Raw genomic sequence first — 27,074 nt, forward strand, 5'->3', positions numbered from 1 at the left:
GTGTATATCTCAGCAACCGTGCAGCTCAGCGACAATGCATCTCAGAAACGGCATCACAGCAGCGTGTAACTCGGCAACTGTGCATCTCAGCAGCCGTGCATCTCAGCAACCGTGCATCTCATCAACCATGCATCTCAGAAACGGAATCTCAGCAGTGTATATCTCAGCAACTGTGCAGCTCAGCGACGATGCATCTCAGAAACTGCTCTCAGCAGCGTGTAACTCGGCAACCGTGCATCTCAGAAACGGAATCTCAGCAGTGTATATCTCAGCAACCGTGCAGCTCAGCGACCATGCATCTCGGCAACCATGCATCTCCGCAACCATGCATCTCAGCAACCGTGCATCTCAGCAACCATGCATTCCAACAACCATGCATCAGCAACCGTGCATCGCAGCAACCATGCACCTCAGAAACTGCATCTGAGTAACCATCTCAGCAACAGAGAAGCTGTCGTTATTGATGCAAAGTGACTGAAGCTGAAATAGAAAGAAAGAGTGACGAACAGGCTTAAAATATAAAGATCCACAATAAAAGGGGCTGGTTTAGCACAGTGGGCTAAACTGCTGGCTTGTAATGCAGAACAAGGCAGCAGTGTGGCTTCAATTCCCGTACCGGCCTCCCCGAACAGGCGCCGGAATGTGGTGACTAGGGCTTTTCATAGTAACTTCATTTGAAGCCTACTTGTGATAATAAGCGATTATTATTATTGTTAAGAGAGTGAGACTGAGAGCGGGGAGTGTTTTAAGATTGAGGAGAGGCACAAAGTGAGAGAACGAGGTCAATGATCATCAGTAAAAACCAAGATTGAGATGAGCAGATCTGAGCAGGAGATCAGTGAAGTATATCAACTGGGCAAACAATGTTCAGAAACGCTAGCATCAGCAAATAAAACATAAAAGAGGAAACAAATAAATTACAAAACACAAGGAAAGATCGAAAGCAGAAGGAATATGTAACTGAGAAGCAATGACTGGAGGTAAAGTACGGGTTTCATTTCAACGTATAGAGTTTGTCAGTTCCGTATAAACTGAGATAATAAGAAAAACAGAAAGGGCTGGAAAAATTCAGCAGGTCTGGCAGCATCCGTGGAGAGCGGAACAGAGTTAACGTTTTAATTCCAACATGACTCTTCCGAACAGGAATTGTAAAGACATAGATTGGCTGAGAAAGCACAATGCAGTCAGCTGGACTGATAGTCATTCCATCCCTCCTGCAAATAACCTGTAACATGGATGTCAAACAGGAATACAGGGAAAAGAGGAGGCAATCTGGGCCTATTCTGCCAGTAAATTTGATCATGACTGATCTGTAATTGCGACTCCATTTACCCATCTTGGTTCTGTAACCTTTAATCCCCAAAACCCAATAAAAATCTATTCATCTCAATTTGAAATTTTCAATTGACCCATGCCTCAACAGCTTTTTGAGGGGACATTTCCTGTAATAAGCCTGATGAGACCCACAGGGATGTCCCATTGATTTCCCCATGGGGCCCGTCAGCTGGGGGTCTTAGAAATTAGACTGAGCCGGGCACAATCGGTCGACCTGGTTGGGACCTTTTTGGTGTATGCCGCGCTGTGGCCTTTTACTTTTGGCTTAAAATAAACTGCTGTTTGAATTTACCTTCTTGGATCTCCTGGCTTTTTATTGTTCCGGAGTCCTAAAAGAAAAAGATAAACTTAATGAGCAAGTTTTTTGGGGTAGAAGACAGTTGTATGAGGTGCAAGAGCAGCCCTGCAAACCATGTCCACATGTTTTGGGCATGCCCGGAGCTTAGAGAGTTCTGGCAAGGGTCCGCGAGGGCAATGTCCAAGGTGCTTAACACACGGGTGGTGCCGAGTCCAGAGATAGCGATCTTTGGAGTGTCAGAAGACCCGGGAGTTCAGGGGGTGAAAGAGGCCGACGTCTTAGCCTTTGCCTCCCCAGTAGCCCGGAGACGGATTTTATTAGTGTGGAGGGACTCGAAGCCCCCGAGTGTAGAGACTTGGGTTACCGACATGGCTGGGTTTCTCAGCCTCAAGGAAATAAAGTTTGCCTTAAGAGGGTCTACGCTAGGGTTCTCTCGGAGGTGGCAGCCGCTCGTCGACTTTCTCGGGGAAAATTAAAATGTCAGCAGTAGCAGCAATCCGTGGGGAGGGGGGGGTGAGTGCTTCATTGGGATGGTGTGGGAAGACTGGGTCGCGTGGGGTAATGTCTATTTCATTGTTATTGTATATTTTAATGTTCACTCTAGTTTGTTTTGTTATTATGGTTGCTACTGTTTTATTATGAAAAATTTTGCAAAACCTTAATAAAAATACTTTAAAAAAAAGGAAAAAGATAAACTTGGTCACCGAATGACCCAAAGCACTTTATAGTCGATGAAGTAATTTTAAAAATGCAGTAACTGTTTTAGTCTATGATCCTTTCCTCTACAACCTTTGTGTGAAGAAGTGCTCCCTGACATCATCACCGAACAACACAGTTTGAAAGCTTCTCATAGAACCTGGGACCCTGGAGCTGTGAGGCAGCAGTGCTAACCACTGTGCCACCGTGCCGTCCGCTTGTTCTGGACTCCCCACTTTGACTGTCAGTCTTTTCTGTTGTTTACCAGTTCCTTCACTGCAGACTGTACAGTGTGGGTGTAGTGTCAAAATTTGAGGTGCCAGAGCTCTAAGAAAATATGTTGACCATATCATTTCTAAATCTATTACCTTGTTTTTTCTATGTATTATTCAGTTAAGTCCCCAATCTTTAGTAAAACTATGCTTTTTAAATAAAATTATTAGTGTCAGTATTCATTTTATTTCAAACCATGTGGTATTTTGAATCATTTATCGTTAGAATACCTAGAAATTCATTATGCAACAGTTTAAGTATTTAATTCAAGTCTATTAAAAGCATGAATTACAAAAAACGTCACTTATTTCTGAGTTGTGGATGGTATAGAGAGGGCACATTGTGCTCTTCCTGATTTATATTAATAACTGAGACCTAGGTGAGCAGGGCACAATTTCAACATTTGAAGATGATTCTGGACTTGTCAGTATTGTGAATTGTGAGGAGGCTAGTGATCGACTTCAGGAGGATATAGACAGGCTGGTGGAATAGGCAGACATGGGGGCAGGTTAAATTTAATGTAACAAAGTGTAAAATTATACATTTTGGTTAGAAAAATGAGGAGCAGTGACGTAAAATAAAGGGTACAATTCTGAAGGAAATGCAGGAGCAGGGGGACCTGGGTATATATGTGCATAAATCATTGTGGGTGGCAGAACAGGGGCTGGTTCAGACAGGGGCTGGTTTAGACAGGGGCTGGTTTAGCTCACTGAGCTAAATTGCTGGCTTTGAAAGCAGGCCAGCAGCACGGTTCAATTCCCGTACCAGCCTCCCCGGACAGGCGCCGGAATGTGGCGACTAGGGGCTTTTCACAGTAACTTCATTGAAGCCTACTCGCGACAATAAGCAATTTTTATTTTTCATTTTCAACAGGTTGAGAAAGTAGCATAGTGGGCTAAACAGGGTGCTTATAATGCAGAACAAGACCAGCAGCTGGGTTCAATTCCTGTGCTGGCCTCCCTGAACAGGCGCCGGAATGTGGCGACTAGGGGCTTTTCATAGAACATAGAAAATACAGCACAGAACAGGCCCTTCAGCCCATGATGTTGTGCAGAACGTTTGTCCTAGATTAAGAACAAATTCATCTACACCCCAGCATTCTACTGTAATCCATTTATTTATCCAATAGCCGCTAGGCAGCACGGTAGCATTGTGGATAGCACAATCGCTTCACAGCTCCAAGGTCCCAGATTCGATTCCGGCTTGGGTCACTGTCTGTGTGGAGTCTGCACATCCTCCCCGTGTCTGCGTGGGTTTCCTCCGGGTGCTCCGGTTTCCTCCCACAGTCCAAAGATGTGCAGGCTAGGTGGATTGGCCGTGATAAATTGCCCTTAGCGTCCAAAATTGCCCTTAGTGTTGGGTGGGGTTACTGTGTTATGGGAATAGGGTGAAGGTGTTAACCTTGGGTAGGGTGCTCTTTCCAGGAGCCAGGGCAGACTCGATGGGCTGAATTGCCTCCTTCTGCACTGTAAATTCTATGATTGTAGGTCCCTAATGTTTCCAACTCAACTACTTCCACAGACAGTGCATTCCATGCCCCCACCACTCTCTGGGTAAAGAACCTACCTCTGACATCCCCCCCGATATCTTCCACCATTCATCTTAAATTTATGTCCCCTTGCAATGGTTTGTTCTACCCGACGAAAAAGTCTCTGACTGTCTACTCTATCTATTCCCCTGATCATCTTATAAACCTTCATCAAGTCGCCCCTCACCCTTCTCCATTCTAATGAGAAAGGGCCTAGCACCCTCAACCTTTCCTCGTAAGACCTACTCTCCATTCCAGGCAACATCCTGGTAAATCTCCTTTGCACCTTTTCCAAAGCTTCCACATCCTTCCTAAAATGAGGCGACCAGAACTGCACACAGTACTCCAAATGTGGCCTGACCAAGGTTTTGAACAGCTGCATCATCACCTCACGGCTCTTAAATTCAATCCCTCTGCTAATGAACGCTAGCACTCCATAGGCCTTCTTCACACCTCTGTCCACTTGAGTGGCAACTTTCAAAGATCTATGAACATAGACCCCAAGATCTCTCTGCTCCTACACACTGCCAAGTACCCTACCGTAACTTCATTGAAGCCTACTTGTGACAATAAGCAATTATTATTATTAACGAGTGGCCATAGAGGAATTGATGGAATCTTTTTACTGCAAACCGATAGCTAGACCTTCTTTGTGCGATTGTGAGTATCCCTTTTCAGCCTTTGTCAGCCTCCTAGATGAAAACCAATGGGATTTTCGGACCAATCCTCCATTACATAAGTAAGCACAGTCCCCACCCTTTCGGACGATGCAATGCATGACAGGATAAATTTCCTGTCTGGATCAAAATGGACTCGCAGATTTTTAAATTGCAGCAACGTTTTCACATCTTTGAAAGCCTTCGTCTGTGCAGACTCCCACTTCCATTTGGTTTCTTTGTCCAGAAGTAGATACAGTGGAGACAACACTGTGGACAGTCTGGCAAAAACTTTCCATAATAGTTTAGCAAACCTACAAATGACCTAAGTTTGTTTACATTCCTGGGCTCCGTAGCTTCCTTAATCGCGTGAACTTTCCTTTCCACAGGAAATAAGCCTCAATCAGTGATTCTTTGGCCCAGACCCTGAAGTGCCATCTTTATTTGGGTGGCATGGTAGCACAGTGATTAGCACTGCTGTTTCACAGCTCCAGGGTCCCAGGTTCGATTCCCGGCTTGGGTCAATGTCTGTGCGGAGTCTGCACATTCTCCCCGTGTCTGCGTGGGTTTCCTCCGGGTGCTCTGGTTTTGAGATGAAACAAAATGAAAATCACTTATTGTCACGAGTAGGCTTCAATGAAGTTACTGTGAAAAGCCCCCAGTCGCCACATTCCAACGCCTATTCGGGGAGGCTGGTACGGGAATTGCATCGTGCTGCTGGCCTGCCTTGGTCTGTTTTCAAAGCCAGCGATTTAGCCCAGTGTGCTAAACCAGCCTCTCTCCCACAGTGCAAAGATGTGCAGGTTAGGTGGATTGGCCATGATCAATTGTCCTTATTGTCCAATGAAAAGTTAGGTGCGGTTACTGGGTTACGGAGATAGGGTGGAGGTATGGGCTTAAGTAGGGTGCTCTTTCCAAGGGATGGTGGAGACTCGATGGGCCGAAAGGCCTCCTCCTGCACTGTAAATTCTATGATTCTATTCCCACTCAAACAAAAGAAAAAAAGTAACCTCAACTCGCAATCTACTTCAACCACCACTTGCACAAAGCAATGCCTCCTTTACAGGGATGTTCTTTGAGAAAGAGAGATCCCTTGATATTGCTTTAAAGAAATGATCTGACTCCTGTCAGACCCATGCAGAAACTCTGGCAGTACTTTTTCAGAAGAAGCTTCGCAGCTTGTTTCAGCTCCCCCTTGTCCTCAGACAAGTCTGCACTGCTTTAAATACCATTAACCTCTTTCAATTGAACTGCGGTGAGAGCAAAACTGCTTCACGTCTGGGCACAGCTTCATTCAGCTCGAATCTGACCTGCTTTCTCAAAATGCCTGACGCCTTAGCTCCATCCAGCAACGACATCATCTTACCAAGCTGAAATCAAATTAACTTCTGTTACCAAATTAACTAGATATGGCAGTTATTAATGATAATATTGCTTTTCAGAGTGGCCAGGTATCAAATGATACCACCACAAGGCTTTACCGGATATCAATCAAAGACCAAACAACCAGTTAATCAGTTCAAGTTCAAAGATGGTTTATTTACACAAAAGGATTACTTCGGCATGCAACATAAAACACTACAAGTTAAACTATACCTAACAACTACAATAACCTATACTTAACTTCAGGGCAACCGGCTCTATGCAGATGGACAAGGCCTTTGTCCTGATCTTGCGTGGCTGGGTGGAAGAAGTGGCTCTGTTTCTGCTGGGCTCATCCGTCTGGTAGCGATCGTTGGTCTTGAACTTGTCTTCTGGTCGTTATGCTGCACTTGCTTTTAGGCGTAGGCTGGGGCCAAGAGAGACCGAACACATGGCTGTGTCTCTTTTTATCCCTCTGGGATTTCATGCTCTTTGGGGCAGTCCTTAGCTTTGAACCCAATAATTCGACAGGCTTCGACCACTGCCTTTGATTTTGGCCAAAAAGGGGCGGGTGCCTTGATGGCTGGATTTGTCCTGAGCGGTCATTGACGTTGACTGTTTGGGCTTTCTTAGCAAAGGGAGTGGCGCCGGTTAGTCTGCATCTGTATCGGTGACCTGAGTACAGTCCTTTTGTTCTGGGGAAATGGGCCATTAGAATGCAAACGAGCGGGGGTTTCGATCACGTCTAGCCATCTGGGTTGCAAATACACACACAAGCTCTGACTGTGTCTGAGTCCTGGGTTGGTCAAAATTCCCATGATCCTTAACAGGTGGCCATCTGAGATGGCTACACTCCACAGGGAATCCCCTTAATCAAAACAAAATGCACCCCTGGCTCCCAACCTTTCAAACCAGGATTCTTACAAAACAGTCACACACAGTAACTCAGGGTTTTAACCCTTATTGAAAATAATACCTCTGATACAACACATCTGAATTTCCTACATTCACCACTGTTGTAATAGGTGTCCGTCATTCTTTAGATGATCGCCGCACTGGAGGAGATGCCAAAAACCAAACGATTATACTTGAACAGCCCTTTATGCTTGTTGATGGTCACGTACTGCTTCAAATCTTCCTCTAGCAAGAGTTGTTGATAGGGCTGGCTCATATCCAGTTTTGAAAACGTCTTGGCTCCTGCAAGGGTTGAAAACAGACCTTCTACGCTCGGCAACGGCTAAACATCCAGATTGGAAATCTGGTTAACGGTAAATTTGTAATCCCCACATATGCCCATCATTTTAAAAAATATCTTTTTTCTAATTAAGGGACAATTTAGTGTGGCCAGTCCACCTAACCTGCACATCTTTGGGTTGTGGGGGTGAAACTCACACAGACATGGCGAGAATGTGCAAACTCCACACGGACAGTGACCGAGGGCAGGGATCGAACCAGGGTCCTCGGCGCCGTGAGGCAGCAGTGCTAACCACTGCGCCACCGTGCCACCGCACCATTACTTTTACGAACAGGAACAATTGGAGCTGCCCAATGTGGAAACTGAATGGGCTTAATGATTCCGAGTCTTTACAACTGCTCCAACTCCTCCTTCACTTTGGCTTTCATGGTTTGAAAAAGCAAGAAGCAGCACGAGGATCTATAATTTAACAGTAGCGTTAAAATTGCTGATCCTTTGAAAGAAAATAGATATTAAGAGGGGGTTGTGTTGTGATCAGGTGATAAAAATAAATACATTGACTAGTTTTCACACACAGCAAGTTCCGACAAACTGAAATGTGATAATGACCAAATAATTTGTTTTTAGTGAAGTTGCTTGAAAGATAAATATTGGTCAGGAGATTGGAGAGACCTCCATAGTCACAAAAGTGACCACTGAATCTTTTACATCCATCTGAAAGGACAGATGGCACCGTGATTTAATGTGTGAAATATATTTTAGCATGATTCCAGTAAATCTCCTTTGCACTCTCTCTAAGGCCTTGACATCCAACATGGGGCTGAGGATTAGACATAGTACTCTGTCGGAAACTTAACTTGTGATTTATAAAGGTGTAGTATAACGTCCTTGCGCTCTATGCCTATATTGATAAAGCCAAGGCCTTCTCAACTTGTCCTGTCGCTTTCAAAGATTTGTAATTGTGAATTTCTAGGTCTCTCTGTTGCTGCAGTCGCTGCAAAATTGGACCATTTTGTTTATATTGCCTCTCCTCATTCTTCAGATCACAATCACGCACCCACGTTGTGTTCAACCACCAGATGAGGAAGGCCCCAGAGCCTGAATCTGCTGAGTGTGAGGGCTGCAGTGGAGTGCCACTGGATTACATGAGGTTCCTGCCTCTGGGCATTATCTGGTGAGTCTGGTTGGATGGACTGTGAGTAGGTGGGCATCAGCTGCAGAGGGAACATAATCACAAATAAGGGGTTTCCCATTTAAGACACAAATGAGGAGGAGGTTTTTTCTCCAAGAGGGTCATTAATCTTTGCAATTCTTTTCTCCAGAAAGCCCTGGAGGTTGGTAAGATACTCAAGGAAAGTCAGTGACCATGCTGCCTTTACACCTTCAAGAGAGGTGGGAGGAGAAAACCCATCAGAGTGAAATGTAAATGTCATCTAAAATAAAGAACAAGTAATAAATGCTAATTCCTGAAATCAAATAGAAATATTGGAGGGCGAATCTCCGAGCCCCACGCCAGGCCGGAGAATCGCCACAACCTCGCCACAACGCCCTGACGCCGGCGCGCAATTCTCCGAGGTGTGGAGAATTGGTGCCATTTGCACCGGCACGGAGCCGGTCTGTGGGCCGCTGGAATCGGCGGGGCTGCCGATTCTCCGGCCTGGATGGGCCGAGCGGCCGCTCCGATACAACACAGTCCTGCTGGCGCCGTTCACCCCTGATCGCTGCCGGCGGGAACTCAGCGGGAACGGTCGGGAGGCGGCCTGTGGGGTGGGGAGGGGGGGCTCCTTCACCGAGAGGGGCCTCCGATGGAGTCTGGCTCACGATCTGGGCCCACTGATTGGCGGGCCGGCCTCTCCCTCCCCCCTGCTGGGCCTACACCCTGGTGCGGCCAGCCCCTGAACACCGACCCCATGTTGGTCAGGGCCGGCACGCAAAAGACCCCGCGCATGCGCAGGTTGGCGTGGTACCCATTTGGCGCCGTGTAAGGAGGCTGGAGCGGTATGAACCGCTCCAGCGCCGTGCTTGCCCCCTGTGGGGGCCAGAATTGTACGTAACCGGGCACGGGGCGCGCCGTCATGAAACGCGACGGAGTCCACATTGACACAAACTCTTGGGTCCAATAGTGGAGAATCGCCCCCAGGATTTCTGCTTTGAAGGTATTATGAGGATATTTCATTGAACCATAAAGTTTCTCCAGGAATCACAAATGAGATAAGATGGTAACTATTGCATGTATGGAATAGTGTGAGGAAATAGAGTTTGGGAAAAAGGATACAAGATCAAATGGGAATTGGAATAATTCACACGAGGTGTAGTTCAATATATCAGTTTGGTATTGATGTACATTCTTGCAAAGTCTCAGGCAAGTGACCACTCGGAAGTGATGACTGTAGAAAAGTTTGGTTTTATTCTCCTAGTTATACACCCCTCTGACTCCCCAAAGGGTCTCCCGAGCCTGGCCCACACCCGGCTATTTATATGCCAGCAGTCTGAGGAAAAGTGGGGGTAGCCCCACCCCCTCATCTGGGTAAATTGGATTCAGGTGAGGCCAAAGAGACTCTGATGTTGCAGATTCCTATGTCTCTTGTCGGGTTATGACCCCCTCCCACCAAGCCCGATACACTGTCCATTTCGATGGGAAGGGGGGAATCCTTCACCTTCTTCGCCAATGGCTGGTTATTCGGTGCCCACCGCTCCGGGTCGGGAGGGGAGTAACGGAACAGGGAGCGTCACTACCCACCGCTCCGGGTCGGGAGGGGAGTAACGGTCCGGGGAGCGTCACTGCCCGCCACTCCGGGTCGTGAGGGGTGTAACGGTCCGGGGAGCGTCACTGCCCGCCGCTCCGGGAGGGGTGTAACGGTCCGGGGAGCGTCACTGACCGCTGCTCTGGGTCGGGAGGGGTGTAACGGTCCGGGGAGCATCACTACCCACCGCTCCGGGTCTGGTGGGGTGTGACGGTCTGGGGAGCGTAACTGCCCGCCGCTCCGGGTCCGGATGGGTGTAACGATCCGGGGAGCGTCACTGCCCGCCGCTCCGGGTCCGGATGGGTGTGACGGTCCGGGGAGCCTCACTGCCCGCCGCTTCGGGTCCGGACGGGTATAACGATCCGGGGAGCCTCACTGCCCGCCGCTTCGGGTCCGGACGGGTATAACGATCCGGGGAGCCTCACTGCCCGCTGCTTCGGGTCCGGACAGGTATAACGGTCCGGAGAGCGTCACTTCCTGATCGAACATTTGGCCGGTTCCTTAGCCTTTTGTTCGGCAGTCAGCCCCGGACCTGCGTCAATTTCCGTGGGTAGAAACTCAATGTCCAATTCTTGGTCGGACTGGTCGACCTCCCGCATTCCGGAGTCACAAAGCCCAGCTGCTTTGCTGGGTACCACCGGCAGCTCCGGAAGGAAGGGCACCGGCGCGCTTGAAATCCGTGGTCGGTCCTCGGGTACCTCGTCCACCCAGCTCTTGCACCCGCACTGTATACGTGACCGGCCCGGACCGTTTTATGATCGTTCCCGGAATCCATAACGCCCCATCAGTAAACTTCCAGGCGTAGACAGAGTCGCCAGCGGCAAATTCTCTCGCGGGCCTGGCTCGCTTTGCTCTGGTCTGTTCCTGCTGGTGACCGATCCTATCCCCGATGTCCGATGCACGAAGCCCAATCATGTGCGCAAGTGAAGATTCATCAAAAGCTCTGCGGGTGTGGTCCTATATATAGTTAAACAGGAAAAGAGCGAGGCGGGATCTGGTGAGCCTGGGGTCTGTTTTCGCATCCTAAGTTCGAATGTCTGTGTGGCACATTCTGCCAACCCATTTCAGGACGGATGATAAGGAATGGTGGGGGCATGACGGACCCCATTTTGCTTCAAAAAAATCTGCACACTCTGAACTAGTAAACGCGGTGCCATTGTCCGACATGAGTCTGCCTGAGCCGCTCGATGGTGATACACGAGGTGGTACACCATCGTCATCCAGTGTACATCCATCTATTTAGAATGCACGTCTACTATGAGTAGCTATATTGCCCCCTGGAAAGGCCTTGACCTGTCAGCCTTCCTAACTGGCATGACTGGCGCAGCCCAATCCGCAAATTGCACTGAGCGGATGATGCCCAGCTTCTCCAAACAGTCCAGTTCTGCGTCGACCTTTGGCATCAAAGCGTAATGAACGGGGCGGGCTGAAAAATAGCACGGTTGGATATCTGGGCCGACTGATATCCTGGCGGATGCCCCCCGAATGATACCGAGGCCCTCTTGGCATTCCCCGGGAAACTTGCCAATACCGCATCAGAACCATCGGGGTATGTTCGGCATACTCGCTGCCAGTCCAGCCAGAGGTGTTTTAGTTAGTCGCGCCCTCGCAAATTGGGGTCTGAACCTTTCACCACTCTTAGTGGTACATACGCTGACTGAGCCCGTATTCCATGGGAACATCCCAGGTGTCCACGATCTCCAATGGTTCCCCTGTATATGTCACCGGCCGGGCGTCAGTATCTCTCAACGCTAAGGCGCGTATCCCTGAGCGAACTTTGTTGTCTGTGCAGCGGTTGATCACCGTGACCACTGCTCCGGTATCAAGTTCCATCCGAATCGGGAATCTGTTCATCCATACCGCAACCTGGATAGGTGCCACCCGTGGTGCCGAATGCAGTAAAGGCGGTGGCCCTCCTCCGGCTCGTCATCGACAAATTGCGTCAGCCGTGTAAATTCTCAGGCAAGCGACCACTTGGATGCAATGACTGCAGGAAAGTTGGTTTTATTCTCCTAACTATACATCCCTCCGAGTCCCCAAAGGGTCTCTCACGTCCAACCCACACCCGGGCCGGGTATTTATATCCCAGCCCCAGGAAAAGGGGGGTAGCCCCACCCCCTCATCTGGGTAAACCGTATTCAGGTGAGGCCACAGGGACTCTGATTATGAAGATCCCGGGACCTCCTGTCAGGTTATAACAGTTCTAATAAAAGGAAAGTGTAGATGAGAAGAGTTAAATTAACAGATTCCTCTCAAAGATCATCATTTCCTAGGAGCTTTTTTTAAGAGACCAAATTTGATCTTGATGTTTTTCAGCGTTGTCACTCAATAAGGGCCGAGACATTGATCTTCTTCCTCTTGGCCTTTTGGGTATTGTGCTGTCTTGGTGCTCGCTGGATGTTCATCACTGATCGCACAAGTCATCAGTGTCCATGAGGCATCAGTCCATCAAAAGGATCTGGTGATACAGATATTTGACCAAAAGAGTGACATAATCCAGGTGATAATGCTTTGATCTAGGATGACTCCATGTGGTTTTGTAATAATCCTCCTGTTGGAAGAGGGTGTTTGTTATAATGAGGCTGAGCTGAGCATACTTAGTCAGCAGGTGGTCAGACGTTGAGTTGGCTTTCCCCGCCTCGTTTTTCTCAATGGTTCCACCCCAGGCTTCGGAGTCACGGCCAAGACCGGCATTAAAGTTCCCCAGAACTATGGTCTTTTCTTCTTTTAGGACGACAGTGGGGGCTTCATCAAGACCAGAATAGAACTTTTTCCTAACATATTTACTGCACTCAAGGGTTAGAGCATAACACTGATGACAATAGCATATTGATTACAATGAGTCTTCCATTTATACAATTAGCGAGTTCTGTCTGGCTGTGCATCCAAGAGCCTATTCTGGATGGGAAACCATCTCCGTGGGCAGAGGGCCACTGTCAGCCTTTCCTTCCAGTGGAAGGTGTATCTTCCTGCTTGTTCCTTCGGTTGCCCCGTCCCAGGAAGGTAGGTCTCACTGTGAGGTCGGCAATGTCATTTTGGTGTCTTGATGGTTCATGTGGTACTGTCACAGACCATCTTTCTGGACGGTCATTCTTGAGAGTCATAGAATCCCTGCAGTGCAGAAGGAGGCCAATCGGCCCATCGAGTCTGCACCGACCTTCTGAAAGAGCATTTTGCCTAGGCCGCCATCCCCATGCAACCCTGCGCATTGATCATGGCCAACCCACCTAACCTGCACATCTTTGGACACTAAGGGGCAATTTATCATGGTCAATCCACCTAACCTGCACATCTTTGGACACTAAGGGGCAATTTATCATGGTCAATCTACCTAACCTGCACATCTTTGGACTGTAGGAGGAAACCGGAGCATCCGGAGGAAACCCACGCCCACACGGGGAGGATGTGCAGACTCCGCACAGTCACCCAAGTCTGGAATTGAACGTAGGTCTCTGGCACTGTGAGGCAGCAGTGCTAACCACTGTGTTGATTCACCTGTGCTGTATTATCCACACGTATTATAACATTCCAAGTTGCAAAATGTAAAGTTTTATTTCTTTGACCACAAGGATGGTGATCCCACAGAGTGTGGTTTCCCAGCCAGGAGAAAGTGGAACAACTCAGTCAAAGATGCTGTTGCCCAGAGACACCGCTGTCCCAACAACTTTTTCCATCTCTCGGCTGTGTGCCTGCCTGTGTGTTTAACATGAAGATCCTGGGGCACAGTTGGGTTGATGACCAGATGACTGGGGCCACCTTGCCTGGAATTTAAACATAGAAATGTAGAAAATAGGAGGAGGAGGCCTTTTGGCCCTTCGAGCCTGCTCTGCCATTCATTATGATCATGGCTGATCATCCAACTCAATAGCCTCATCCCGCCTTCCCCCATAGCCTTTGATCCCCTTCGCCCTAAGTGCTATATCTAACTACTTCTTGAAACCAGACAATGTTTTGGCCTCAACTCCTTCCTGTGGTAATGAATTCCACAGGCCGACTGCTCTCTGGGTGAAGAAATGTCTCCTCATCTCTGCCCTAAACGGTCTCCCCCGTATCCTCAGACTGTGAGCCCTGGATCTGGACCCCCCCACCATCGGGGAACATCCTTCCTGCAGCTACCCTGTCCAGTCCTGTCAGAATTTTCTAGGTTTCTTTATAATGATTTGCTGATGATGAGAAACCCCGTCTGGTTCATGAGTGTGCGACAGTGAAGGAAGTCTGCCATCCTTACCCGGTCTGGCCTACACGGGGCTGTGCCCCACCGTCACACACCGGGCCCAGTTCAGGGAGCCGCCCGCCAAGGCCCGGTTACTGTGGCAACGCCCCTCACCAACTGGGGGCGGGCCAGAGGCTGGGGGTGGGGCCTAAGGCTGGGGCGGGGCCATAGCAGAAGGGGCGTGGCCATGGTGAGGGGGCAGGGCTATGGAGGAGGGGTGGGCAAGGGCAGTGAGGCCAGGCTACATCACAGGGGGCGGGGCCAGGTCGGCAGGGGCGCGGCCATGGCTGAGGGGGCGGGGCCAAGTTCACGGGGGCAGGTACGGTCGGCAGGGCGGGGCCACGGCCATAGGGCGGGGCCAGGTCGGCAGGGGCGCGGCCATGGCTGAGGGGGCGGGGCCAGGTTCACGGGGGCAGGGCCAGGTCGGCAGGGGCGGGCCAAGTTAACGGGGAGGGGCCAGGTCGGCAGGGCGGGGCCACGGCGATAGGGCGGGGCCAAGGCGCCGGGGGCGGCCCTTAGTGGCGAGATTGGGGCCAGGGCGGGGCCATGGCGGAGGGGACGAGACCGTGGCGAAGGGGCGGGGCAGTTTAGCGGGGGCAGGGCCGGGTGAGCGAGGCCGGGGCGGGGCCGGGGCCGGGGCGGAGGGGGCGGGGCCGGGTTAGCGCGGCCGGGGCGGGGCCATGCGGAGGGGGCGGAGCGGAGGGGGCGTGGGCGGGTTAGCGGGGCGGGGTCATGGCGGAGGGGGCGGGGCCGGGGCGGGGCCATGCGGAGGGGGCGGGGCCTGGGCGGAGGGGGCGTGGGCGGGTTAGCGAGGCGGGGTCATGGGGGAGGGTGCGGGGCCGGACTAGCGGGGTGGAGGGGACGGAGCCAGGGCGGAGGGGGCGGGGCCGGGTTAGCGAGGCCGGGGCGGGGCCATGGCGGAGGGGGCGGGGCCACGGCGGGGCCGGGTTAGCGGGGGCGGGGCCGGGTGAGCGAGGCCTGGGCGGAGGGGGCGTGGCCGGGTTAGCGGGGCGGGGCCAATGCGGAGGGGGCGGGGCCGGGTTAGTGGGGCGGGGCCATGGTGGAGGGGGCGGGTTAGCGGGGCGGGGCCAGTTTAGCGGGGGCGGGGCCACCGGACTATAAAAGCGGCCCCGGGCGGGGAGGCTGAAGCCTGGTTTCCCTCAGACAGACTGTCCCTCAGCCTGAACTCCGGCAGCAATGGTGTGGCTGTGCGACAGCGGCTCCGGGCCGCGAGCCCGCCTCTGGGTAAGAGGGACTGCTTCGCGTGGGGAGGGGGAGAGGGTTTTGGGGTGAGGTGGGGGGGGGAGGAGCGGGTTTTGGGGTGAGGTGGGGGGGAGGAGCGGGTTTTGGGGTGAGGTGGGGGGAGGAGAGGGTTTTGGGGTGAGGTGGGGGGGAGGAGAGGGTTTTGGGGTGAGGTGGGGGGGAGGAGCGGGTTTTGGGGTGAGGTGGGGGGGAGGAGCGGGTTTTGGGGTGAGGTGGGGGGGAGGAGCGGGTTTTGGGGTGAGGTGGGGGGGGAGGAGCGGGTTTTGGGGTGAGGTGGGGGGGAGGAGAGGGTTTTGGGGTGAGGTGGGGGGGAGGAGCGGGTTTTGGGGTGAGGTGGGGGGGAGGAGCGGGTTTTGGGGTGAGGTGGGGGGGAGGAGCGGGTTTTGGGGTGAGGTGGGGGGGAGGAGCGGGTTTTGGGGTGAGGTGGGGGGGAGGAGCGGGTTTTGGGGTGAGGTGGGGGGGAGGAGCGGGTTTTGGGGTGAGGTGGGGGGGAGGAGCGGGTTTTGGGGTGAGGTGGGGGGGAGAGGGTTTTGGGGTGAGGTGGGGGGGAGAGGGTTTTGGGGTGAGGTGGGGGGGAGAGGGTTTTGGGGTGAGGTAGGGGGGGAGAGGGTTTTGGGGTGAGGTAGGGGGGAAAGAGGGTTTTGGGGTGAGGTGGGGGGGAAAGAGGGTTTTGGGGTGAGGTGGGGGGGAAAGAGGGTTTTGGGGTGAGGTGGGGGGGGGAAAGAGGGTTTTGGGGTGAGGTGGGGGGGAGGAAAGAGGGTTTTGGGGTGAGGTGGGGGGGAAAGAGGGTTTTGGGGTGAGGTGGGGGGGGAAAGAGGGTTTTGGGGTGAGGTGGGGGGGAGGGTTTTGGGGTGACGTGGGGGGGGTGGGAAGAGGGTTTTGGGGTGAGGTGGGGGGGGAGGAGAGGGTTTTGGGGTGAGGTGGGGGGGAGGAGAGGGTTTTGGGGTGAGGTGGGGGGGAGGAGAGGGTTTTGGGGTGAGGTGGGGGGGAGGAGAGGGTTTTGGGGTGAGGTGGCGGGGAGGAGAGGGTTTTGGGGTGAGGTGGCGGGGAGAGGGTTTTGGAGTGAGGTGGGGGGGAGGAGAGGGTTTTGGGGTGAGGTGGTGGGGAGGAGAGGGTTTTGGGGTGAGGTGGTGGTCGAGGAGAGGGTTTTAGGGTGAGGTGGGGGGAGAGGATTTGGGGGGCGGGGGAGAGGGTTTTGGGGGGTGGTGGGGGGACAGGAGAGGGTTTTGGGGTGGGGTGGGGGGGGAGGAGAGGGTTTTGGGGTGAGGTGGGGGATCCTAGCTCTATTATCCATGATGATCTCTACCATCTGGCCCTCCTGTTCAGGGTGAAGGGGTGGGGAAAATGTGTTCAATGTTAATGTCAAACCCGAAACATTAACAACGCTTTCTCGTCTTGCAGATGCTGCCAATCCAGCTGAGTTCTTCCAACATCTTCTTCTGTTCTTCTTTATAGTTTTATTGTTTATTATTGGTGTGTTGTGATAATATTCTGGCTGCTTTCACTGGTTGTAATTTTTTTGAAATAAATTGGTGACTTGAACTAGTGACATGCCTTTTCATCTCGTGGGTATCTCCTGCCCCTCGAAGGGTCTTCTCATTTGTTTAAAAGCAACAGGCTGCTGTGATCTGCTGTATGCGTTTGTGAATTTGTATGTGCAGAACATCGATCTTGTGTGCCTCATGATTTGCTCTTACTGCTTCGGAACATGAATTAGGAACAGAAGTCAGCAATTCAGCTCCTTGAGCCTATCCTGCTCTGCCATTCAATCAGATCATGGCTGATCTCTCCCTGCTTTGATATCGCTTTATCAGTGAGGGTTTCACTTTAAATGGATGGTCAAGGATGAATGAGCTGTTTATGTCCGATGCGGGAATGTGTCTGTGTCCGGCATTTGAATCCAGTGGCATATCCAGGACACCATCCCGCTGTGTGATTGAACCCCCACATACTGACTAGCCACTGAAGCAGCTATATTGGGACCTTTGCCCCTTGAGCTAATCTGGGATCGAATGTTTTATTAAAAAACAGCTTTATTTGTTCAAAAATCTGACTTGTTATATACAAGCAAATACTTAACAAAGTTGGAGGCCTAATAATATTTGCTGAATTGTGGGGCTTGGCACCACAGTCGGTAAGTATCAATGTTCTGCATTGCATGGTTCATTTTGTTTTCATTTCAACAAAGCAAAACTTTCAAGTCCCCCCCCCCCCCCCCGCGTTGTAATTGTAATCGCCTGATTGTGTAAATAGTATCGTCACTATTATTACTAAACAGCAGTCTGCCCTGCCCGGCCTGCGCTGTACCCGGCTCGTGGTGTCTGCCGTGCCCTGCCCGGCCTGCGCTGTACCCGGCTCGTGGTCTGCCGTGCCCTGCCCGGCCTGCGCTGTACCCGGCTCGTGGTCTGCTGTGCCCTGCCCGCACTCTGCCCTACCCGGCCTGCGCTGTACCCGGCTCGTGGTTTGCCGTGCCCTGCCCTGCCCACATTGTGCCCTGCCCGGCCTGCGCTGTACCCGGCTCGTGGTCTGCCGTGCCCTGCCTGCACTCTGCCCTGCCCGGCCTGCGCTGTACCCAGCTCGTGGTCTGCCGTGCCCTGCCTGCACTCTGCCCTGCCCGGCCTGCGCTGTACCCGGCTCGTGGTCTGCCGTGCCCTGCCTGCACTCTGCCCTGCCCTTCCTGCGCTGTACCCGGCTTGTGGTCTGCCGTGCCCTGCCTGCACTCTGCCCTGCCCGGCCTGCGCTGTACCCGGCTTGTGGTCTGCCGTGCCCTGCCTGCACTCTGCCCTGCCCGGCCTGCGCTGTACCCGTCTCGTGGTCTGCCGTGCTCTGTCCGGCCTGCCGTGCTTGCTTCACATTTCTATATTGCAGTCTTCTGGCTGCTTTCTCCTCTTGACATTTGACCTGTACATGAGGTATCAGGTTTACTGTGTTTCACTTCAAATCTGTTGAATTGAAGTTTGGATTGTTTGGTAAATAAAGCTTGTGCAATCCAGTCTGTTGCCAGTGTGACTGGAAAAGAAAAGGACCGAGGAGGTAACCTTTCTCTTACACACGAGAGATTGTCGAAAGTAAGGGGGACTGTAACTGCTGTCACTGTGGGTGCTGAGACTGTAGATTTGTGATGTTGATGTACATTCTCCCATCATGGTATGGTATTGTTCACAACCCCTCCTGGGTGCAAGGGGATCCTGATGTTTACTTGTTTTCCTCTGGGGCTACACTGAACACTTAACCCATAAGACATAGAAGCAGAATTAGGCCACTCGGCCCATCGAGTCTGCTCCGCCATTCAATCATGGCTGATATTTTTCTCATCCCCATTCTCCTGCAGAGTCACAATTTATTCGGGATAAGAGTCCATCATGCGATAGGTTGCAGTAACTTGCTGTGAGGCCAGTGTTATGATTTGTCCAGACAGTCAGACCACATGTTCTGCCTCTCTTAACTGGCCCCAGAGTGAAAGGAGCTGCCTGTCTGTGAGTGAAGGGCAGGAGCTATTCTGAAAGGTGTTGGGAAACCAAGTTAGTTTTAATTTGTGTTGGTAAATGTTAGAAATAAAGTATAGTTTTTAGTGTGTTTAATGTGATGTTTCTGTTCCTGGAAAGGTAAAACTTATTATTAGATTCATGCTGAACATGTGTGGATGTTGACTTAAATTCCAAATGTGATTCTCTAAAGAACAAAGGGAACAAAGAAAAGTACAGCACAGGAACAGGCCCTTCGGCCCTCCAAGCCCGTGCCGACCATGCTGTCCGTCTAAATTAAAATCTTCTACACGTCCAGGGTCCATATCCCTCTATTCCCATCCTATTCATGTGCTTAGAGTGGACTATGGTGTAAAGAGTAAATAAACCAGCAGTAATTGCTTAGCAACTGGGGCCTTGTCATGTAGAGAAACTTTTACGTTTTACTTTAGCTGATTTTATTACAGTTGGAGATCAGTAGTAAGGGAGCTCATAGCTCTGCTAGAAGCAGTTGGTTTCAGAAGGCTAGAATATCTCTCGGCCTTGCTAGAAAAAAACCCATACTATTGAGTAAGCGAGCAGATGCTGAAAGTCTAAAAGGCCAGCTAGTTAAGTAAGCTAGAGAACTGTCCATGAAGTTCTGGAGTTTAACGGACGGAGGAAACTGGGAACCAGAACAAGTTACTGTTTAGTAAAGTCAGAATTGGAAAAAGCATTGTATTGCGAGATGCCAGAAAGATATCTGCAGTAGTGCTAAGGTTTGTGAGAAATCCCTGCAGTTTGGGAGACATATATAAAACAATTGTGGAATTCGGTGGCTGGATGTTTTGTGAGTTTGTGTAAAAGCCTCCAGACCAAGGAAACCTGAAGGGCGAGGTATGAAACCTGAAAGCAAAACCTTGATGGAAGCAGCGGAGGGAAGATTTAAAAGTGGAATTTGAAATCGCTCGTGTGTAAGCCGGAGTTCAGTGAGGCAGAGTGGTTCACGGTATAAGAATCACCTGAAGAAATTTGAGGACAAATCCACAGATATTCACTTGGGTTCAGAGAGGAGTGTCATGGGGACTTTGTGTTTAATGGGGCTAGTGTAGCTTTTACTTTGTAACCCTTGTTAATCTTAAAAACTCTTGTGTAATTGTTTAAGCTCGGGGGAGAGAAGAGTATTGTATCATGATCCGACTTTTCATGTTTAAATGTTTTTTTTTCCTTTTTAAAACTAATTAGTGATCCTGTGACTCTTCCTCTACATTCAAATTTAAAAAAAAAAAAAAGTAAAAATGATGGAGTGGGATGCTCCGTCGGCTGATGGCAGAATCGGGAAAGGCAATTTGGGCAGAGAATCGGTTCTAACGCTGAAGTCGTGGTGGGTACCAGTTTCCCCTAAACCGCAATACTCCAGTGCCTCACTCCGCACATACAGTAACTGCCTATCATTAGCAGCGAAGGGAAGGCAGACATACCAGATCAGTGAAGGCTGGCTGAACCGTCCCCGAGCCAAGCCCCACCCCCAGGGTTATGGGGGTTGGAGCCAGGGTTATGGGGGTTGGAGCCAGGGTTATGGGGGTTGGAGCCAGGGTTATGGGGGTTGGAGCCAGGGTTATGGGGGTTGGAGCCAGGGTTATGGGGGTTGGAGCCAGGGTTATGGGGGTTGGAGCCAGGGTTATGGGGATTGGAGCCAGGGTTATGGGGGTTGGAGCCAGGGTTATGGGGGTTGGAGTCAGGGTTATGGGGGTTGGAGCCAGGGTTATGGGGGTTGGAGCCAGGGGTATGTGAGATGCGGGGTTGGAGCCAGGGGTATGGGGGTTGGAGCCAGGGGTATGGGGGTTGGAGCCAGGGTTATGGGGGTTGGAGCCAGGGTTATGGGGGTTGGAGCCAGGGTTATGGGGGTTGGAGCCAGGGTTATGGGGGTTGGAGCCAGGGTTATGGGGGTTGGAGCCAGGGAGGTGGGGGGTTGGAGCCAGGGGTCTGGGAGGTGGGGGGTTGGAGCCAGGGGTCTGGGAGGTGGGGGGTTGGAGCCAGGGGTCTGGGAGGTGGGGGGTTGGAGCCAGGGGTCTGGGAGGTGGGGGGTTGGAGCCAGGGGTATGGGAGGTGGGGGGTTGGAGCCAGGGGTCTGGGAGGTGGGGGGTTGGAGCCAGGGGCACAGTGCCGCCCACTCACGCTGGCAGCCGTGAGGAGGTTGTGCAGTTTCTTACGGCACTGGGCACTGCTGGCTGGTCTGGACTTTGTTGCTCGCGGTGCTGGCAGCCTCTGCCACCTGCGCCATGGCACGGTGAAAGGCGACTGGCGGCCTCCTTTCCGGGCCGGGGCACAGGGTTGCCTGACGCTCCTCCATGGTGTCCAGCAAGGTCTGTAAAATGGCATGCCAGTCTCCTCTCTGCCATCTTCCTGGCTAGGATGGTGTGTGTGTGTGGGAAGTGGAAGTGAGAATCTGTGGCTGCAGATTGTCCACCTCCCAAGTCACAAATGCCGCATTGTTTCTCATCGGGATTGATGGAATCGATTGTGTTCCACGTGGTGCGATTACGGCCGTTGAATGGGTCCAGGTGCGGCACCAGTTTTGCTGTCAGAACTCCACGATTCCTGCCCCAGCGTTAACACTTAGTCGGTGGAATTCCCCGCTCCTGAGACCGTGTCTTAAGAGCCAGGATTCCATTCTGGGATCTTCCCGTCCAGTTATAATATCAACTGGGATCGTAATAAGGCAGCAGGAGTCTTTCGCATCTGAAATTGTGTTTTCAGATCTAAAGGTGGAGAATTCGATTATCTGGCAATCACATTCTGTAAAACAAACATTTTGCCTTGCTCTACTTGAGGCTGGAGGAAGCTAGGCACCATCGGTTTGAGAAAGTGTTGTTTAATTATTTCATAATGAAACATTCTTGTGGCATTGCATCACTTCCTTGGGATTTACCTGAGTCATGAGGTGCTGTTTGTGTAGGTGGCTGGTTGCTCCCTCCTACTATGCCTGTAAATCATGGAGTATGTATCGGGTTTGTCTGGAAAAGGGTAAAGATTGAGGAGAATCTGTGTCCTTTTAACATTCTTTCCCTTAACACACGAGAGACTGGACCAAAGTAAGAGGAATTGTGACTGCCTGTCACGTGGGTATGAGACTATAGATTGGTGATGATGCCGTCCCTCAGCACTGTGGTGAACATTCCCTCTCCATTCCAGAAACCAGACTGACGAGCAGTGCTGAGGGAGGTGCTGCCCCTTGGTTTGGTGGGCGCGTGTGTGTGTGTGTGCGCGTGCGTGTGTGTGTGTGTGCGCGAGCGTGTGTGTGTGTGTGTGCGCGAGCGTGTGTGCGTGTGTGCGCGAGCGTGTGTGTGTGTGCGTGTGTGTGTGTGTGTGCGAGCGTGCGTGTGTGTGTGTGCGCGAGCGTGTTTGTGTGTGCGCGAGCGTGTGTGTGCGAGCGTGTGTGTGTATGTGCGCGAGCGTGTGTGTGTATGTGCGCGAGCGTGCGTGTGTGTGCGCGAGCGTGCGTGTGTGTGCGCGAGCGTGTGTGTGTGTGCGCGAGCGTGTGTGTGTGCGCGAGCGTGTGTGTGCGCGCGAGAGTGTGTGTGCGCGCGAGCGTGTGTGTGCGCGCGAGAGTGTGTGTGCGCGCGAGCGTGTGTGTGCGCGAGCGTGTGTGTGCGCGCGAGCGTGTGTGTGCGCGCGAGCGTGTGTGTGTGTGTGCGCGAGCGTGTGTGTGTGCGCGAGCGTGTGTGTGTGTGCGCGCGAGAGTGGGTGTGCGCGCGAGAGTGGGTGTGCGCGCGAGCGTGTGTGTGTGCGCGAGAGTGGGTGTGCGCGCGAGAGTGGGTGTGTGCGCGAGGTGTGTGTGTGTGTGCGCGAGCGTGTGTGTGTGTGTGCGCGAGCGTGTGTGTGTGTGCGCGAGCGTGTGTGTGTGTGCGCGAGCGTGTGTGTGTGTGTGCGCGAGCGTGTGTGTGTGTGCGCGAGCGTGTGTGTGTGTGTGCGCGAGCGTGTGTGTGTGTGTGCGCGAGCGTGTGTGTGTGTGCGCGAGGTGTGTGTGTGTGTGCGCGAGCGTGTGTGTGTGTGCGCGAGCGTGTGTGTGTGTGCGCGAGCGTGTGTGTGTGTGCGCGAGCGTGTGTGTGTGCGCGAGCGTGTGTGTGTGCGCGAGCGTGTGTGTGTGTGCGCGAGCGTGTGTGTGTGTGCGCGAGCGTGTGTGTGTGTGCGCGAGCGTGTGTGTGTGTGCGCGAGCGTGTGTGTGTGTGCGCGAGCGGTGTGTGTGTGCGCGAGCGTGTGTGTGTGTGCGCGAGCGTGTGTGTGTGTGCGCGAGCGTGTGTGTGTGTGCGCGAGCGTGTGTGTGTGTGCGCGAGCGTGTGTGTGTGTGCGCGAGCGTGTGTGTGTGTGCGCGAGAGTGTGTGTGTGTGTGCGAGCGTGTGTGTGTGTGCGCGAGCGTGTGTGTGTGTGCGCGAGCGTGTGTGTGTGTGCGCGCGAGCGTGTGTGTGTGTGCGCGCGAGCGTGTGGATTTAATTGAGCATTTAATTTGATGAATATGTTCACCTGAGCCCTGGGGCCTGTTCTGGTGGAGGATTGAATCCTGTCCAGTCGTGCTGTTTCTGTGGAGTCTGGTTGAGTCGGACAGGTTAACTCTGTGCTGTTGAGTACATTTTGACTGGAGGGTGTGTTGGACAAGGTATTGGGTTTCAGTGATGCGATTTTGCTGATTTTAGGGCTGAATGTTTTAAACATTGACTTGCAGCTCATGGTAACCTGCAAACTCTCTACTGCTCTGATGTCCAGATCTGATCTGTTTGAAAACCAAAAACAAGATTGTACTTTCTGATATCTTTAACTTTGATTTTTATCTTGCTTATTACAGAAATAAAAACCTTCATTTAAATAGCATTTTTTTGCCCTGTGCCTTTACAAAGGCCATGTTGAGAAACACTGTCCAATGGCCTGTGTCCCCACCGAAGGCAAATGGGTTTTTCAGAGTCGAGTCTTGTCACGAAACATGCCTGTTTCCCATCAGAAGCTGTTTGACCAGTGATCAGCAGCAGAAACTTTGTTGATTTTTGCCTGTAGAACTGTCTAGATTCAGGACAGTGAGCCTCGGAAACTGAATAAACTTTCTAAATAATCAGCTTGTTCCATTGTACATGTAGCAGGTAGGTGTGGATGGGACAAGAGAGATTCACATCCACACAGGCCGAATCCTTCCTCCCCCTCTCTCTGCCCAGCCTTGATCACACATCCTGTGCAACAGTGGCCTTTGAAGAGGTACTTCTATCGTAGTAGTACTTCAAACGAGGTTTCTGGTTAATGTAGCACAGTGGTTAGCACTTGCTTCAGTGCCAGGGACCTGTGTATGATTCTGGCTTGGGTCACTGTCTGTGCGGAGTCCCCCCCGTGTCTACGTGGGTTTCCTCCTTGGGACAATAATAAATATTATTATAATACTGATGCACCCTGCTATGAATGGCAATACCCAGTAGGCCTGTAGGTACCAGGTTAGCAGCCCAGCAGAGCCACTCATGGGCACTAGGCAAAAGAATCAGTGATTTACTAAAAAGGAGGCCATTCAGATTGCTTCGACTGTGCTGACTCTTTTTAGTCCAATTTATCCAATTCGTTCCACCCACCTGCTTTTTCACCACAGCTAATTTGTTTCCCCCTCAAATATTTATCCTTTTCAGGCGACGCCCATTCCACATCACACAATTTCCCCATGTCTCCTCGTGTTGCCCATAGATATTTTGCCAGTTTTAGCTCTGTCCTTTGGTGACTGACTGAAATGCCACTGGAAACAATTTCTCCTTATTTCCTCTACCTGAACCTTTTTTGATTTTGAACACACCTATCCAAACCGCCTGTGAGCAATCCCAGCTTCTCCACATTAACTGGCATCACCCTGGCACTATTCCCAGTAAATCTTCACCTTCTCTCAGGCCTTATCATCCTTGCTGAGGTGTGGTGCCCAGATTTGAACATGCACTGTTGTCGTGGATTTAGGTTATTCCAGACCTGATACTCTATTACTAACCTATGTCCTAGGTTAACCTATTAAAAGAGGGAAACCTGTTTTCTTGCCAAGACTCCGAATGGATCTCCCGAAGGGAGAATCCTTTTCCGGGTCTCACAGTTAAACAGGATCTCAGTTACTTTCTATAGGGAGAGTTCAGATTCGTCACTCATAACTAAATCCATACCTCTTGAGGTCATGGGTCCTATTGCCTACTTGGGCTTCCTAAATGAGTGTCTAGGCGATCAACCTCAATTAATTAAAAAAAAAAATTAAGTCTACCCAATTCATTTTTTCCAATTAAGGGACAATTTAGCGTGGCCAATCCACCTAACCAGCACATCTTTGGGTTATGGGGGCGAAACCCACGCAGACACTGGGAGAATGTGCAAACTCCACACAGACAGTGACCCAGAGCCGGGATCGAACCTGGGACCTCGGCGCCGTGAGACTACAGGGCTAACCCACTGCGCCACCGTGTCACCCACAACCTCTATTAATTTTCACACAGTATGATTTTAATTAAAGTATCTTTATTGTGAAAACACTACCAATAGATACTGAATTGCAGAGTTAAAGTATAAGTGGGCTAAACAAACCTTCTCGTTATCTACTAACATACTAACTTCTCGCAATCGAATGAGATATCTAAACATGGAAAAATCCTTAAAGCAGCTCTATTAGTTTCTTAATACATCTAATAAGAAGTTATACAAAACCATACTTGCAACAGGTTTTGTCCGACGAGATAAGCTTCTAAGGACAGAACTGACTCTCGCCCTAAAAGGGGGGTCAGGATCGGAGAGAGAGGATACGTCTGCTAAAATCCCCTCTCCCTATATACATTAAACTTGCTTATCGGTTCAGGAAGGCATTTATTACCTTTGTATTTATGGTTGGGAAATTACCTATAGCCAAATGGCTAATTGGATGTACTATCACTGATAGATATTTTAATGGTTGTAGTGTCTGTGTGATTGTCAGGAATCCTAAGATATATTGGCAAGGGAGGCACTGGTTGGTGCCTGCCTCTTGTCAGGGTGACATTCTCTCCAGATATCAAAACAGACACTTTTGTGAAGGTGTTATCCTAAGTGTCCAAAGGTATAGTTTGAGAAAGATTTGTGTATCTATTTATCTGGGCAATTCTCTGTCCTTATATTTTGAATACTTCTCAGGAGGGGAGTTTTCTCAAATGATTTATGGTCTATCAAAGAAGAGCCTTTAATTGTTTGATACTAATGAGTCCTTGGAACCACCTTAGAGTCTCCCCCATCAGGGGGTAACCTCTATCTGAACTTTAGCTGGAGTGGTTTTATTCCATCTTGAATTAGAATGCTGTTTGTATTACTGCCTTATTTTTAATCCAAATTCTGCGGTGAACGTGATATCCATCACACTGTTCTCCTGCCAACGTAATGACCTGCCGATGCCCATCTATGCATGCACAGAAATCAATGACTTCAAACACCTGCCTATTCTAACACATTCTCAAATCTCTTCAGTTTAAGGGTTAGTTATGATCTTGCAAAGTACTGATTGTGGAGATGCCACCACTGGACTGGGGTGGGCACAGTAAGAAGTCTTACAACACCAGGTTAAAGTCCAACAGGTTTGTTTGGAATCACAAGCTTTCGGAGCACTGCTCCTTCCTCGGGTAAAGTGGAGGCAGTTTCACAATATATAGGCAGAGACACGATTGCAAGATAATTACAAATTGGAATGTGAACAATGGTTGAAATGAGAGTCTTTACAGGTACAAACAGTGTGAGTGGAGTGAGGGGTAATCGAGATGTGAATTGTTTCAAGCCAGGACGGTTGGTAGCATTCGGCTAACCCGGGCAGTATGATGGGGGTTACATGTAATGTGACAGGAACCCAAGATCCTGGTTGAGGCTGTGTGGAACTTGGCTACCAGTTTCTGCTCGGCGATTCGGTGTCCTGAAAGGTGCCTTGGAGAATGCTCATCCCAAAGATTGGAGGCTGAACTTTCTTGACTTTTAATTTCTGGAATGTGGGCATTTTAGGTTAGGCCAGCATTTATTGTCCCTTCAGAAGGTGGTGGTGGTGAGCTGCCATCTT

At 51.0% G+C, this 27,074-nt stretch overlaps 1 protein-coding gene and 1 long non-coding RNA gene across 8 annotated transcripts in view; one reads left to right on the forward strand and one right to left on the reverse strand.

The window, feature by feature from the left end:
* Nucleotides 1-1,621: 1,621 nt before the first annotated feature.
* Nucleotides 1,622-14,416, reverse strand: LOC119953718. The gene is made up of 2 exons (XR_005458084.1): nt 14,316-14,416; nt 1,622-1,664 (listed from the first exon to the last, which is right to left on the reverse strand). It is a non-coding gene; the product is annotated as an uncharacterized LOC119953718 (long non-coding RNA).
* A 996-nt stretch (nt 14,417-15,412) lies between these two features.
* Nucleotides 15,413-27,074, forward strand: part of abcc3 (ATP-binding cassette, sub-family C (CFTR/MRP), member 3) — a 183,552-nt gene continuing 171,890 nt past the window's right edge. For all 7 annotated transcript variants that reach the window (XR_005457913.1, XM_038776532.1, XM_038776531.1 and 4 more), the window contains exon 1: nt 15,413-15,545. Coding sequence is in view for 6 of the 7 variants with exons in the window: in XM_038776532.1 (XP_038632460.1) it covers nt 15,498-15,545 (48 nt within the window). In the remaining variant the exon portion in view is untranslated. The remainder of the gene's footprint in view (nt 15,546-27,074) is intronic.

The sequence above is a fragment of the Scyliorhinus canicula genome, chromosome 18, assembly GCF_902713615.1.
Source record: "Scyliorhinus canicula chromosome 18, sScyCan1.1, whole genome shotgun sequence".
Taxonomy (NCBI): Eukaryota; Metazoa; Chordata; class Chondrichthyes; order Carcharhiniformes; family Scyliorhinidae; genus Scyliorhinus; species Scyliorhinus canicula.